Source organism: Macadamia integrifolia, chromosome 11, assembly GCF_013358625.1.
Source record: "Macadamia integrifolia cultivar HAES 741 chromosome 11, SCU_Mint_v3, whole genome shotgun sequence".
Taxonomy (NCBI): domain Eukaryota; kingdom Viridiplantae; phylum Streptophyta; class Magnoliopsida; order Proteales; family Proteaceae; genus Macadamia; species Macadamia integrifolia.
The window spans coordinates 9,146,918-9,163,097 of NC_056567.1; the positions used below are offsets into that span (position 1 = coordinate 9,146,918).

A 16,180-nucleotide genomic window follows, 5' to 3' on the forward strand; every position below is an offset into this window, starting at 1 on the left:
AATCCTTTTTTTATTATTTATTATTATGGCCGAATAAGGAAAACCATTGCATGCGGTGCACTTGGCGTGAGCAAAAAAAAATCTACCAGTGTTGCAATCCTCTAGAAACACTAATCAGTATGCCATCATGGCTATGGTTATGGTCTGGGTAATTGTAGCCACGACTGGCAACGGTCGTAGCTCTCAAAAAAATTTTGTTTTTTATTTTGATTAAATCCTTAAAAAAAAGAAAAATTGAAGGATGAAAACATGTAAACAATCTACGTCGATTCTTGTCTCATGTGTTGGCTCTGTACCACCTATTAGGACTATCTATGGGTTTGAATTCAATACCTTAGTTGAATCAGAAAAATAAGAACACAAATCTAATAAAATTATGGATGATTGATTTGTACCCTTTACCTAGTATGTTAAAGACGATCGACATCGTTCTTCACAGTTTCACTCTCTTTGCTATGAATCTTCTATAGCTCTTTACATATCTTTGGTTCTCTCACAATTTTTTTATGAATTGAATCGGTTCATCATCCAAAGTCTTATGATTGACTCTTTAATGAACCGAAGACTACATTATCTTGTGAATCATCATTGATATGATTGATGGTGATACAAAGGGATTTGTCACGACCCCACAACTTTAACTTTTTTGCTTTTATAATTTTTTTATGAATTGAATCGGGTCATCATCTACAGTGTTATGATTGACTCTTTAATGAACCGAAGACTACATCAGATAAAACAAATGATGGAGCTATTAACCATGAGTCAGAACTTTTTGATCTAGCTCGATGCTTAGCTAGCTTATCTGCAACGACGTTAACTTCCCTGTAATAGTGAGAAATTTTCCAATTTATTTCATTCAGAAATTTTTTGTAAAATAACCGTATTTGCTCGAAAAACCATGGAAAATGGATTGTCACTTGATGCCATGACGATGAACTACCATCATTCATTTCAAGGCTACCGTCATCCTGCCTACGGGCTAATTATTATTATGATTTCCCATCGAGTCTATTATTGTATTCAACATGTGATTAATCTTGGTCCGAAGTCTTTTTTTTTTGGGAGAGGGATTTCTTTAGTGGAAGGAAGATCGATATTCTTACAAGGATGTTTCGATCAATTCAAAAATATATGGGGGGAGGGGGAGATTTTGGTGCTTCATTGGGGAGCAACAATCTTTCTTCCAATTTATAAACTTTGTTGAACCAAATACCGTATTCTCATTTTTATGGAAGTGAAGTAGGCAATTAATCTCATTTTTTTTTTTTTTTTTGACAACCAATTTTCCACCTATTCAGTAGCTTAGCTTTCTCACATCATCTTCCATGTTACTAACAAGTGTCCATGGGCCTAATTGTTGGTGTATGATGTCTTGTATTCCGTCGCAGTTTAATCCATGGAGTACTGGTGCAGCACTTAGACAGGCAGGACGGCGGTGTAGGGGGGCGCAGTCCCCCCTCGAATTTTTTGTTTGAGGGCAATTGTGTACTTTCCGGATTAGGGTTTTTTCGCTATATATTTGTAGCGAGGGTTTCTTTCTCTGTAATGCAAGCAATACGGAGAGGTATGAGGAAGAGCGTTGTAACCCTATTCTCCATTGATAGTGAAGTAGGATCTCATCTCATCGGGGACGTAGGCAACCTTGCTGAACCTTGTAAAATCCGTGTGCATTGTTTGTTTTGTTTTTCCATTATTTTCTGCATCGTTTTAGGGTTGCATTTCTACACTAATAACATGACCATTTTTTTGCATTACTTATGCAATAGTCAAAAAGACCTAGTTCTAAGCTTGAACGTTGTGCGGACTAGTTTCTAGCTCAATAGCAGACTGCTAGGTAATAGGTTAGCGTCGTAAGTCCAAGAAAGGTCTCTGGTTTGACACTTCTACACTCCACCTTCTTAACAAAAATAATAGTAGTAGCTAGTATTGCATTTAAGCGTGGCCCCTCCTTGCTAGCCCCCTAGTGATTCCCTTGTCTGCCCCAGTCTCTACGTGGCCCTCAGTGAGTCTTTCCTGGCGTAGTGGCCCTTAAACTCACACCTAAGGAAAAAAAAAAAAAAAAAACACGTTAGACATTGCATATTTGCATATTAAACATTTCTCATGTCACTAAAAGATTTGATGACTTGTGAAGGAGAAATCGAACCTCTCTATATGCTATTTTATTTTATTTTATGTACACAAGAGGCATGAGAACAGGCCCAGAACCCTGCTATTGAACTAATAAAGATGGGAAAAGGACAGGTATGCCAGCAGGTCACCTAAGAATTAGGTATGCTAGCGATTTTTCACCATTAGATTAAATATATATAATCCATGCCGTTGAGGAGATGTAAGTACCTGTACAATTCTACACATAAAAATGAAGGTAGAAATATTATAAAAATGTATATGTTTAGATGTGTCAGTTGTACAACTGTACATAACTGACATTGGTCTTGGGAACATAACACTTTATCTTTGGGAACCTAATATCTTAATGTCTAATGTGCGGTGTTGGTCGGAGAAGAAGTTCCACAACCCTCTGCTAATGTGAGAAGAAGCTCACCAGAGATTATATATGTTCACCGAACCTTGAAGAAGAGGTTGTCTGTCGGGTTATATCTGTTTTTGTTAGAGATTCCCTCAAATGATTTCTTCTTTCGTAGATATTGGCCACAACAAGGCATATCAGAACATGCTAGCCAAGTACCAGGCGGGCATCCTCCAAGGATTCTTGTACGGATTCAAGGTACAAGAAGGAGATGCTACTGCTATTGCTTCTTCATGCAAAGAATGCAAGGGCAAAGAGATGTCAGCATTCGTGATCAAGGAAGATGGGTTGCCCAAATTTAAGAGCTTCATCGAGTTCTTTGTCCCGCTCATGGTCGCTGGCTTCTTCTTTGGCTATAGGTACTTGACCACGGCGGCCTAGGTCTCCTATTAGATTAGATATTATTCCTCTGCAAAAGGCTAAAGCCCTCCTCTGTTTTTCCTTTTTTTTTTTTTCCCTTTTTTTCCCATTTTCTTTGTTTGTTGGAGTGTGAGAAGGAAGAAGCAAAAATATGTTCATCACAGTCAATAATTTTCAATAAATTATCCTATATTGACCGTAATTTCCTTCTTTTGATGCATGAAGGAGCCCACATACTTCCCTTCTTTTTGTAGCTGGATTTCATAAGAAGAGATGCATGTCATAACATAACATAGTCACAATAGTAATAATTGAGCCATATAGAAAGGGAAAGACTCTTCTTCATGATTGAAGAGCCCCATAAACTTAGCTTATAAATTTGTAGGCATACAGAGATTATGATGCAGCCAAGTATCCCAATATCTTCCTTCGACACCACCAAGGTTGCTTTTCACACTGACGTTAACCCCACTCCGAACAACAGAGCAAGGTCAATATAGGTCACAAAGATGTTCCGAACCACTTTGTTGCAGTGGGTAGAAGAAGAAAAGAGAAATGAGGAAGAGGTAGAGATAGGCGTGAGCAAAGGATCGGTCACCGAGAGTTGCAGACGAGGTTCGCCAAGAAGAAGAATAGAGAAGGACAAATGAGGAAGATGGAGAGAGATGCGTTACTCATATCCCCTCTTTCCGGTAAAAAATCCCATTTTTCCAGGGAAAGTTGACTGACATCCCTCTTCCCAAGGATACCGTATGTGGTTGAGGGGTATACTCTTCCCACTCTTCTAATGTATTTAAAAGTTAAAATAATATTTTTAAATTAAATGCAATCCAATGATCCAATTTTTTTAGCATTCCTAATTCTTAGGTACTTATTCTGCACCTCTCAACTTTATTTTCAAATGCATCATCTTCTAAAAGAGAAAAAGTCTAGATATCCATCTACCTGTCCACACTAGACTAGAGAGGATGAACTTCCCGGAAAGCGAAGAAACGGGGAAGAGTGTAGTCCCCTCCTCTTTTTTAATTTGACTAGAGAGGGGGTCATCGCAGCGCCTTCCAACCATCTATTTGTCTGGCCGATTCCTGTCGACGGGAGTGGAAGAGTGAAATACAGCGATACCGGCCGGTGAGTGTGGATGTCTGAGATCAGTTTCAGGTCAGTTTATTACATATATATCTTTCTCAGCAGATAGTTAATCTTTTATCCCTTTTTGAATTCCCTTTCCTTTCTCACTTTCTTCTTCTTGTCTCCAGTGAAAGGAAACAGGGCAGTTGAGATAATGCTGTTCATACTCATCTAAACGCAGAAATGAAGGTGATGCAGTTTAGAGTTGGAGAAGAAGTCGAGGTCTTCTATACACTAGAAAAATGGGGTGGGAAAGTTGGTGGATGGATTCCTGCAACCGTTTTGAAGGTGAACGAATCCGAATATTATGAGGTAGAGACTAGGACGCTGTTGGAGATAAATAGGATGAAAATCCGTGTTGGAAGGGATAAAATAAGACCTCGGCCGTCTCCGGAGGATGATCAATATGATCGGATCCTTGAGGAAGGCCAAGTCGTTGAGATACGTTTTTTTTATGACTTGTGGATCACTGGGAAAGTCTGGGAAGTCCATCATCATGGCACAGCTGGGACGAACAACATCACTTATTCTGTCCTTGCCGTGGATCCACATTTGAATAATTTTCCAAGAAGATGTAAAGTGTCCAGGTCGCAAATACGAGTACGGCGGCAATGGGTGGATGGGGAATGGGTTCCTACGCCACCGCTACGTTTACATAATCAACAGGTATTTGAAAGTCTTTTATATATTTATTTTCTATAAACGAAAAAAAAAAAAAAAAAAATGAAGAATTTGTACAATAAAATAAGAAAGGGGCAACACCTATCAGAGGAAGAGAGGAGCCCCAATCCTGTAATTATGGGATTAGTGACGATTAACACCCCACTCAGGAGAAGCTAAGACGTCTTTGCAGGTATATAGCTTCAGCCAATGTGAAGCTAATTCTTCAAGTTCTATTGTGAAGGAATAGACCTTACGAATCTTTATCCTTTAGCAGAGCTTTTTCCAACCTTTGGGACTGTTTCTATTGTGAGAACTTGAAGAATTAGCTCTGCTCTACCTTCTTGCTTTTCATTTTCGAAACTTGACAACCCAGGCAGCAGTCAAATTCCATGTTAGTGCTATTTTTTTTTTTTTTTTTTTTGAGAATTCCTCCTTGGTTGGATACCATTAAGATTTCCATTTGATGGGGGTGAATATAGAACTCCTATTTGATTGATTTTTTGAAATTGTTACAGGGTCTTTCTATACCTTCAATCAAGAGTCGAGACTTTTCCAGTGGGCTCAAATACCATTCCACTATAAAAAGGAGGTTAGTCAAACCTAAATTAGTAAAAATAAAAAATAGTAAATTAACAAATAGAGAGAAATTCCAGTATGCCTTCACCCAAAATTGATCAATATGCCTTCTTCTTTTTTTCACATGGGAGAATAATCTTGAATTTATGATAGTTGAATGTTTAGAAAATGATTTGAATTTATCATATGTCAAATTTTAAACTACATTTCTATTTATGCTCTCGTATGTAGGCCTACCATCCCGTGTGCTTCCATGCACTCGATATAGTCTCTTCTCTCTCTCTCTTTTCTTTTTTTTTCTTTTTTTTGAAATTCCCTGATTTACTATTTGGCAAACTCAGATTCACCTATACAGAAATTTTTTAGCTCCACTTGAATTGCACACAAGGGGGTTCTACTTTACTTCAAGGTGAGGGCATACTGAGACCCCACTCCCAAGTAAATAAGATCCAATAAACAAAAAATGAAAGAGGCAATTTAAATTCTAACAAAGAAGGTAGGCCATAGTTACAACTGAACTTATGTAAATTATAAGTGATTCAGTCATACATTTCTTGCTTGTTTAAAGCTAATTTATTTTATGATTATTATTATAATTGTTGTTGGTATTGTGACTTGTAAAGGTCTGATGAAAGAACTACTCTTCTTCAATTAAGAGACAGTGGGGCCCAAGTTGAGGTTTTTGAGGATTTTATGAATAAGTGGATACATGCCACCATTAAGGAATTGCAGGAAAACCAAATAAGAGTTCAATATAATGTTTGGTCTTGGGTTAAAAATTCCTCGCATGAGATTGACAAGTTTTATGATATGTCTCGAGTAAGGTCGCGGTTGCCACCTAAGATAAAAGATGGGAAAATCTCCCTTAATTTGCACCAAGTGATTGAAGTGAGGGACAATGACTATTTTACATGTAGTGATGCTTGGTGTCTGGGAGAGGTCTTGGAGATAGGTTATGTAATGAAATACTCAAATCGTATACATTATTGTGTCAGCCATCCAAGACTGGGCTACATAAATGTGAAGGAAAGTGAAATAAGGATTTGTCAAAACTGGGAAAATGGACAAGGGTTTCAACCATCGTCGGCTTTGAATATGGCACCGGTAATTTATTCTTCTTCCCACTTATATTCTTTCTTTTTTTTATCTTCAGGATGATTGCAAAGTAAAAAATAAAATTTGTCATAATGAAAATGTTAATATTTGTGTAACATATGGTCGCATATACATGGCATGACCCACACTATAGAGTCTTCATATGTCCCCCAAGAAAACTCTCAGGAAACAATTACAAGCTTGTCCCATGAGATATTAATTGAGATGGGTTGAAGCCTTCGGGTAAAATATCTGCAATTTTGATAATTCATGTTCACTTTTAGTCCATAATGTCCATTCTTTGTTAAAATAGGTCTACTAGTAGTAGTAGTATCAAGAAGGCTGGAAAAACCTTAAGAGATTGCTTCATCGGTGGGGTCATGTGTTTGCCTGGGCATCTCTCTGCCGTTAGAACCGACATCGTCCCAGCCAAAATTATTCAGATCGATTGTGTTTGGATGTCAAGTAAAGTAAAAAAATAGTATAAATTGTTTTCCCAATTTTCCCGTGTTTGGAACACCACTGGAAGATAGAAGATTCCATCAAATTTGAAATCAACTTGGTTCTCATGCTTTTTTCTGATGCCATCATAAAAAAAAGTCTCCAGGTGAGGGTGAAAGATTAAAAGAGAGAGAGAGAGAGAGAGACAGAGAGAGACAGAACACTGCGAGAGATATAGAACAGAGTCGGATTCGGACTGAGCCGGCTGAATGGACCACTTCCAATTCAACTCCTCGTTCAGAATCCGTATCTTCTAAATCTTCTTCCAACCTGATAGTATTGATATTGGGCCTTTTTTTATTTTTAATTTATTTATTTATTTAATTTTTAACTCAATAATTACAGTGAGCATTGGAACCCATGATTCCGTTGATTCTCATTTTCTCTTTCTTTGGTTGGTGATCTACAGCCTTTAAAAAGAAGAAAAATGGAGGAGACTCATTCATTAATTGGAGCTGAGGTTGAAGTCTACAGCTTTTATCACGATGGATGGATTACGGGGACCATAGTGGGATCGGTTGGAAACCAAATTGAGGTTGAGGCTGAGATTGGTAGAAAATTGTGGAGAATAACTGTTGATGCGTGTAGAATAAGGTCTCGACCAGCTGCGGAAAGAGAGAACAATCGGATTTTCAAGGAAAATGAAGTAGTTGAAGTACAAGATTATAATGGTGTTTGGAAGAAAGGAGAGATCTGGGAAGTACATCATGGTACAAGCTGGAAGAACCTATTTTATACCATCAAGGTAGTGGACTATGAGAACGATATGGTAATCAGCACTGTATCCAAGTCCCAAGTAAGAGTTCGTCGGAAGTGGGTGGAAGAAAATTGGACAGATTCATGCATTGAGCAGGTAATTATTAATTCCTATTCAGAGAAAAGGTTCCAACTTCCAACACACCCTGTTTGGCTGTTTATGTTTATGAAGGCATTTTTATCTACCCACAGCTGCTCACTATAACTGATAATCACCAATATTTAGTACTCATAATATTCCCCATATCATAAATTAAATTCTAGACGAATCTAATGCTCCCACATGTTACCATCCAAAGAACAGTGGAAAACTCTATACATGGTTGGACATTGGGTTGGGCCTATTTAAGAAATTTCTCATCGATCTACCATGTTAAATTATTATATCCATAGTGGGTGTATATATATATGCAGGAAGGAACTCTTACCATAGGTGTGTAGGAAACTTTTTTTTTTTAAATCATTTATACATAAATTTCTTGTTTTGTATATAACTGTCCAAGTTTGACCGGTTCCATTTTGGACTCTTTACAGCACTCCTCTTTTCCTTCGACGGAATTAAAAAAGGTTCGTGATGGCACATGGGATAAAAGGAGGTTTGCATCCTAAACTATAAACTATAGCTAGAAGAAATAAATTTTACCAAATATATATATATATATATATATAGAATCATAGACGCTAATAATGGTTCAGCTTTTTTGTGCTAATAATGATTCAGCTCTGCTGCTCGCAATGACCTTTGGGATTCTGGGGAAATAGTGACAGAATCCAACGTATTCATACATATTATAATAGCAGTTTCATTTGGGAAAGATTTTTTTTTTTAATCATACTAATTATATTTGTTTAATTATAACGAAGGAAATTGAAAAATGCACAATTTTCCGATGGAGAAGAGGTTGAAGTCTTCCACGATCATATGGGTGGATGGAAGCCTGGGACCATAGTGGAACTGCTAGGAAATGAAATTATGGTTGAACACATAAGGGAAAGGAAGCAGCAGAAGTATGATGCGTCTGTCGTAAGGCCCAAACCGCCAGTGGATGAGAAAGACGATGGCCATCAGAAGAAGATATTCCAATTACACGATGAGATTGAGGCATATGATTATTATAATAATATCTGGAATGTGGGACAGATCTTGGAGGTGGAGGTATTGAGGGAATGGAACGATTCATTTTATGTTGTCTCCAACAATCCCAGAGGATACACTTTCGTAGAACAAAAAGAACATATAATAAGGGTACATCGTGAATGGAGAGATGGGAAATGGATTCTTCATGAGCCACGTTCTGATTCATCGCTCAACCAGGTAATTTTATATATTACCATCACACCTGTTTTTTTTTTTTTTTTTTTTTCTTTTGTCTCTTTTCATATTAAACTTCTTTTTATTTTATTTTTTTAAGATCTCTTATGTTTACTTGTTCAACCATTTCACATACGGTAACAAAGATCTACCATCAATTCTGCACTCTTGAGGCATATTTTCTTCTATAAGAAAAAAAGAAAAAAAAAATCACATTTTTCTCATATCATCGTTGGGTGCTCGTTAATTGAATGGACCACCTAGAAACAAAGATCCCTACCTGGTCATGTTCCCCTACACCTAGGCACAATGGGCAAGGATTAAAGTATCGGTACCGGTCGCCGTATCGGTCAGCCAAAATTAAGATACGTATCGGAAAGTATCGTATCGTATCGAAGATACGCTAAGATACGCACATAAATAGATAGGAAATATTTTTTTATACACTATTGCATAAAAAAATAGTTAAAAAAAGTTATATATAACATGTATTATGCATAAACAGTAAATTGAGAGTATCGCACTAAGAATTCAAGATTTGTAGTTGTTCCATAAATGTAAAATCCTTGTTCCCAATCTTGATTTTCACTTTAGTTAGAGAGAAAAATGGTTGACAGCAACTTTGGAACAAAAACACCTCAAAAAATTATGTTTTTCTAAAAAATTACCCATTTTGGTCATTTTATGACCGTATCGGTACGTATCAGTGTGTATCGATGGATACATACCGATACACACCGATACGTACCGATACAACCAATACGTATCGATACATAACGAAACGTACATTTCACTTTAATTTTGAATTTCCCATAGAGCATCGGTACGTATCGGTGAGTATCGGTACGTATCGGTGAGTATCGGTATGTATCGGTACGTATCGGTGAGTATCGGTGTGTATCGGTGTGTATCGTAAGATACGTATCGATACAAATGGGTTTAAGAATTTCATGTATCGTATCGATCAGTATCGTATCGGTAAGGGCCAATACAGATACGTATCGGCCGATATGGTACGATACGGACCGATACTTTAAACCATGACAGTGGATGAAATGAAGTCCACCTTGCCCCATTGTCTTAATCCGCAAGACGGTGTCATGTGATTCTTTTTCCCACAATTAAAGATGGCATTATCTGAATTGATCTTTCTTTCACACGTTAGATTTCAGCTTCACAAAAATCTTTCAAGCGGCAAAAATAAAACTTTAAAGATTCATGCATGATAGACATTGGGATGCTATCAATACAAAGGAGGATACTCTGATCTGAAATTTGACATTTGAATAACCCACACTATGTCTTGTTTATCTCACTTTCAGAATAGTGATGTCATCTATCCATCATCCAATACAATGAGTGTGGGGCAATTTTGAGTAGCTTATTAAACTGGGAGCAGTATTGAGAATATGTTTTTTTACTATAAATAAGAAGAATATATTGGCAAATGACATGATTGAGTAAAACTTGAGATGTAAAATGTGTCAACAATATATCTATGTTGCAAATATTAATCATTTTCTTACATATATATATATATATATATCCTTAGTTCAATTTCTATTAACTAAGAGGAGAGGAGAGGTTTGCAGGTGTTAATAAAAGAAACAATTATGGATCAGACACAACTTAGAATTGGAGCGACTGTTGAGGTTTACAGATTTAGGTCTCATGGGTGGTACAAAGCAACCATCTCGAAGATGCACGATCGAAACCATATTGAGGTTGAGGTTTGGATTGATGAAAAAAAGGCGTGGATGATAATGCATGTGAATGCTTCCAGAATAAGGTCTCCGCCTCTAGAGGAGTTGGAGAACGATCATAGTATGTACAATTGGGGTGAATTTATTGAGGTGTATTCAGATGATGATAAAGTATGGCGAAAGGGAGAGATACTTGGTATTATTCCTTCCGAACTGAAAAACATATCTTATTCCGTCCTCACTTGGAAAATGAGTATGACGCTACTAATACAAAAGAGTATGACGCTACCAATACAAAAGAGTATGATCAAGATTGTATCACAAGCAAAAATGCGGGTCCGTCGGGAATATGTAAATGGCAAATGGATCTTTCCATCTTTTGGGACATCTTCACAGCCGGTGAGTACCTTTTCCATACTCATCATACTTTCTTTTCTACTCTAGATCTCTCTAATCTCTAATGAGGTTTTATTTGAAGTCATTCTCGTTTCTGCCTTCTCATAACGTCTTTTTTTTTTTTTTTTTTCCCTTATAAGTATATTAATGAATTGGCTGATGAGTTGAGTCGACAGTGTTCAGTCAACTGAAAAGCTCATTGGATCATAAATTTTTTTTATTCCAGATATTGATGTTTGATAACTTGGCAATTGTAATGTAAAGCAATAGTTAAATGAAATCAGCAATATTTTTCATCTAAAATTAAAAAGTTCTGCATGATTTAGTACAAAGCATTTTTTTTTTTTTTTTTGTGGATTATCCATTATATTTTTTTTCCTTCTTGGGTTTTTTGGGAAACTAAATTTATTTTGGAGACAAAGAAATAGGATAAGGAAAATCGAATTCTATCAAGGAGTGCATCATATGCTAGAGTTTCCCTAAGGCTTTCTCTCCTCTCCCAAAGAAATGACATCACTACCTTCTGTTGTGGGAAGAAAGAGATAGACTTAGGGAATGCTAGCATACATTATGCATGTAGATGTAGACAGAAATCACTTCCCATTAAATAATTATAAAATGATCATTTAACACACTCGTGCACACACCCAGACCCATTTAACTCATTTAATTTATAAGACTATGCTTTCAAATGCATTTTAATGTGGTTTTACCTCAGGCCTTTGGTGTTCTCCAAGGCCCATTATTTAGAAAAGCCTTTTCTTAGACCCTATTCATTATTCATTGCTATGTGGTAGATCAAGTGGAGCCAAATTTTGTAGGTAGACAAGCCTCGGGTTACTCAAAAGCATGTCGAGTTTCAATTAAAGTAAAATTTTCCACATGGTGAAGAAAACTTCAAACTTTTATAAAATGGATAAAATATGGAAACTTTGGGAAAAGGTATAGTTGAAAACAATTGGATAGGAAAGCAACCTCCTAGGTGGGCCATGTAATTAAAGAAACTTTTGCCATACAAGGAATAGAAAATTAACCAAATGCTTTCATAGAAAATTAAGAAGCATAGAAGCTAGTGTACCTAGATTCAATTATGATTAATGGCTACTCTGAATTATGAATTTTTTTCAAGAAGGTGTGTCTCAATCAATAACAATATAGGCAAGCATGCAATACAACTAATTGGGTCAACACTTAATTTTGACTGCATTGTGCAGATAAGGTCATTGACAAAAGTGGTGGATGAACAACCTAATGTTCCCTTCCTAAATCCTGAAGAAGGTAAAGGAACTAATAGCTTGAAGACTGTATAAATGATATTTAGTTTCTTTCTTAACTATTTAGAGTCTCATGCTTAAATTGTTTTCAAACAGCAGGAATATCAAATGCGATTAGGCCCGTAATTGATGGCTTATCTTCTATCAATCGTAAGACACGTGCTAAAACAGACATTACATGGGAGCATTGTAAAAATTTGGACCTCCCAAATAGAAAGGGGAAGGATCTTCAGTGTAACTATTGTGAGCAGATATACAGAGGTGGTGGGATTAACAGAATGAAGCAACATTTAGGTCATCGAGAAAAGGGGGATGCAACGCCTTGCCGAAAAGTTCCTGAAAGTGTTCGAGATCAAATTCAAAATGATCTTAACATGGTTTCAGCCAGGAAGAAAGTAGAGCCAGTCAATGCTTCAAAGAAGATCCAAGACAAACAGGTATGAAAAGAAAACCACAAAAAGGTTACTACTTAAACTATGTTTTAATGCGTAGTAAGTTTTGGTAGGTTGAGATATGTTAATGCTCAATTTCTAGCCAATGATAGGTTGCTTCAGTCAAGTTTTCTATTGAGGAGTCAAGTTGGAAAGGAATCAAATATTTTTTAATCCTATTCAAAATGCTTGGACATAAGCATTTTGAATAGGATCTAAATCATTAACACAAAAAATGATGCCCTAGAAACAGAGTTCATTTTCAGTGTATGTTTGCTTTTTCAATTATATTTTAATATTATCATTTTATCGCTCACTGAGATTGCTTTACCTGGCACAGTATGTTGGAATACAAGGGACTGTTGAGATGAGTACTGATAAGTTGAAGAGTGCTCTGGAAATGCAACTAGGAACTGCAATTGATTCTGTGAAGGAGAAGATTGAAAATGAGATAAAAAAGAAAGACAATTGTTATGGCGATATCTTCAAAAAATGCAATATTAAGAAGGAGGATACACGTCGCTTTATGGTAGATCAATTGTATGAAGTAGTTCAACAGATTCATGCTACCAATTATGAAAACATTTCTGAAGCCATGATCACTGAATGGTATAACGTTTGCTCAGATCAAAAAACCATGAATATTGATTATACATGGCTAATGAGCTTGGTCAAAGAACTCGAAAATTGTTTGAAGGCGAAAATGGCAGCCGAAACAAAGATATGGGAATTGAAAAATACTGTGAAGGAGAAGATTGAAAATGAAATAAGAAAGATTGACTTGATGATGGAACCATTACCTTTCAAGCAGAGAAAGAATGCTAGTGAAGATATCAATGTAAGTACAAAGAAACATTAAGTGTACAATTTTAGGTTTCTTTAGTCACTTCATTCTTTTGCTACTGGGGGAAGGAGTACTTCATTAACTATATTAAGAAAAATACAATTTTGATAGTATGAATGAAGTATACATATTGTATTATAGATACATGTAGACATAAATATATGCATATGAACCATATATATAAACCAAACGTTCCATCAAAACTTTAGTAAAAAATTACTAAAATAGTAAAGTTTCATTTTCCAGTAGCATACAAAAATGGCCATTGGAATGAAATTAATTACTTTGATTCCAAGGTTTTAGAGTTTAATTTGTGATTGGCATGGAGAACCTCATGAGTTAAACTGGGAATTTTTCTACATATGAGAACTTGATATTTAGATATTTCGTTTTTTAATAGTAAACACATCGTCTTATAATTTCATAGTTAGATAAATACACTAATAGCTCATGGTCATAAACTTGGCAGGCAGTGGACAATATAGCACATGGTACATTCAGATTAAATGAAGTGGATAGCAGTGCAAGCAAACACGTCTTCAACACGAGAGAAAATGATGGGTAAGTAAAGATGCAATTTAACAAAGTCTTTGGTGTGAAGTTTATTTATTTATTTATTTATTTATTTTTATTATTATCAGTGATTAATAATTGAACTTGCAGAAGTCATACATTGTGCTTTTAATAAAGATATAGTTTTAGCATTATATACAAGGTAACATTTGATTCATTGAAAGTAATTCTAATTATATGATATAATTGTCATTCATAGAGAAATTTGGGTACATATAGGAGACTATCATGCAACTCAAGTGGAACTCTACACCTTAGAAGATCAAAATTGGATTGGGAGTCCAGTAAGTTTACTACATGATAGTATTCCCTATAGGATTATTCTTAATTACCTCATATACTAACAACCTATTATCTTTTTGGATGTTATGTAGGTTGTTAATATCTTCGGGCAAATGCTAATCCTTAAACAAAAAAAACTAGATGGAGTCATATCGCGCCACTACTTTCCCACATACTTTGGGGTAAATTTTTGTTTTTGTTTGTACAAGATTAAAACAAGTGACGACCTAAGTTAATAGTATGTATTAATTTTCTAAATGGTTATGTAGGAAAAGATTGCTAAAGGAGTAGAGGATCTAGAGGATCTAAAATGTTTCTATTCAGTGAAGAACCTAGACTACAACTTGACTCGTTGTGAATTGGTAATTATTTAAAAAAATCCTTGCCCCAAGTGTGTTTTTTTTTTTTATTATGTTTACAGTTTTTTCCCGTTTTGCTATACCTTTGCATTGAGTACATCTTATTTCTTTTTTGTTAAGTATGTTGTTGTAATGAGTAGTTGACTATGTGCTAAACTTTGACTACTTATAGTAATTTGTGTGCAGCTTTTCATCCCCATATGCTTGGATAATCATTGGTTCTTATACGTGATAAATTTGAAGGATCAAAGAATAGATATTCTGGATTCCATACGAAGAAAAAATGTTCCTGATATTACACACCAAATTGTGGTTTGTTTATTGTTTATAGTTACTTTTTATCATGGTTCATTTAAGACATTATTTTAATTTCCTAGATGGCTTAATCTATGAATGATTTGTAAAAGGATACATGCGAGAGGATATTAACCTTGCTAAATGAAGGGAGGATACTTTCAATTTCCAAATGGAGTCAAGATCGGCCTCAACTTCCATTACAAACAAACCTGTATGTTTTTCATTAATATTGGGTTTAAATAAAACATTCTCTTATGTTTTCATTATATATTGAATTGCTTGACAAATCTTGTCATAGGAATGATTGTGGTGTCTTCATGTTGAAATTTATGGAGTGTTGGAATGGGGAATTGACTGAAAATTTCTCACAAGTATGGATATGTTTGTAATCTATATGCATACTTCATTTTCGTAGTTTGATATTAATTTAATGATTGACTTATTATCTTTTATTATTTATTCTTCCAAAATGAAGGATGACATTGTATTTATTCGAAAGAAGATCCTGAAAGACTTGATGCTATTCTCAGGAAACAATGCTAAAAAGGAAACTTCAATAAAGTAAGTCATTTTGTTTTTTACCAATTGATATTATTTGCATATTTTAAAATCAATAGATATTGTACCATTAATTTTTTTTAATATTTATTTTTTTCTAATATTTATTAACTTTTACTTAGGTATTAACCGACGGCCCGACTATTTGGAGCGTATGAATCTTTAGAACATAATTGTACTAGGATGCACTCAATTGTATTAAAGTGAATCTCGGGTTTTGAAAATTCCCGGTCATCCATTTTGAATTGGGTTGCAATAAACTGTTTGATTTGATCAATCTTGATTTTGATGCTCTGATTTGAGTGATCTTTTGACTTAGTTTGACTGATTAGAGAATTTTTTTTTTTTTTCACTTAGTATGAGCATTATCATTCAATTCAAAAATTGATGGGACTACCACCATTTGATACATCAGTCAATAAATTTGATTTTGACCAATCTTAATAGAAAATTGAATATGTTTCCAAAATTGTGGTTTTTGTTGATTAAAATCTGATGCATGCATTGGCATTTTATGGTGGAAGGTTAATGTAGGG

At 35.3% G+C, this 16,180-nt stretch overlaps 1 protein-coding gene across 2 annotated transcripts; it reads left to right on the forward strand.

Moving 5' to 3' along the window:
• The first annotated feature begins 3,823 nt into the window (after nucleotides 1-3,823).
• LOC122093401 lies at nucleotides 3,824-15,993 on the forward strand. Of its 2 annotated transcripts, none has more exons than XM_042663737.1 (20): nucleotides 3,824-4,054; nucleotides 4,153-4,690; nucleotides 5,203-5,276; nucleotides 5,887-6,367; nucleotides 7,269-7,712; nucleotides 8,150-8,211; nucleotides 8,480-8,930; nucleotides 10,520-11,029; nucleotides 12,241-12,304; nucleotides 12,397-12,737; nucleotides 13,072-13,569; nucleotides 14,045-14,136; nucleotides 14,348-14,432; nucleotides 14,523-14,612; nucleotides 14,700-14,792; nucleotides 14,976-15,101; nucleotides 15,197-15,297; nucleotides 15,385-15,457; nucleotides 15,562-15,647; nucleotides 15,767-15,993. In XM_042663737.1, exons 2-20 carry the CDS (start codon nucleotides 4,208-4,210, stop codon nucleotides 15,771-15,773), a joined length of 4,161 nt encoding a protein of 1,386 aa, XP_042519671.1. In that variant the 5' UTR covers nucleotides 3,824-4,054; nucleotides 4,153-4,207; the 3' UTR covers nucleotides 15,774-15,993. The 2 variants fall into 2 exon arrangements, with proteins under 2 accessions (XP_042519671.1, XP_042519672.1); XM_042663738.1 differs by having other exon boundaries at nucleotides 12,400-12,737.
• The last annotated feature ends 187 nt before the right edge of the window (nucleotides 15,994-16,180 follow it).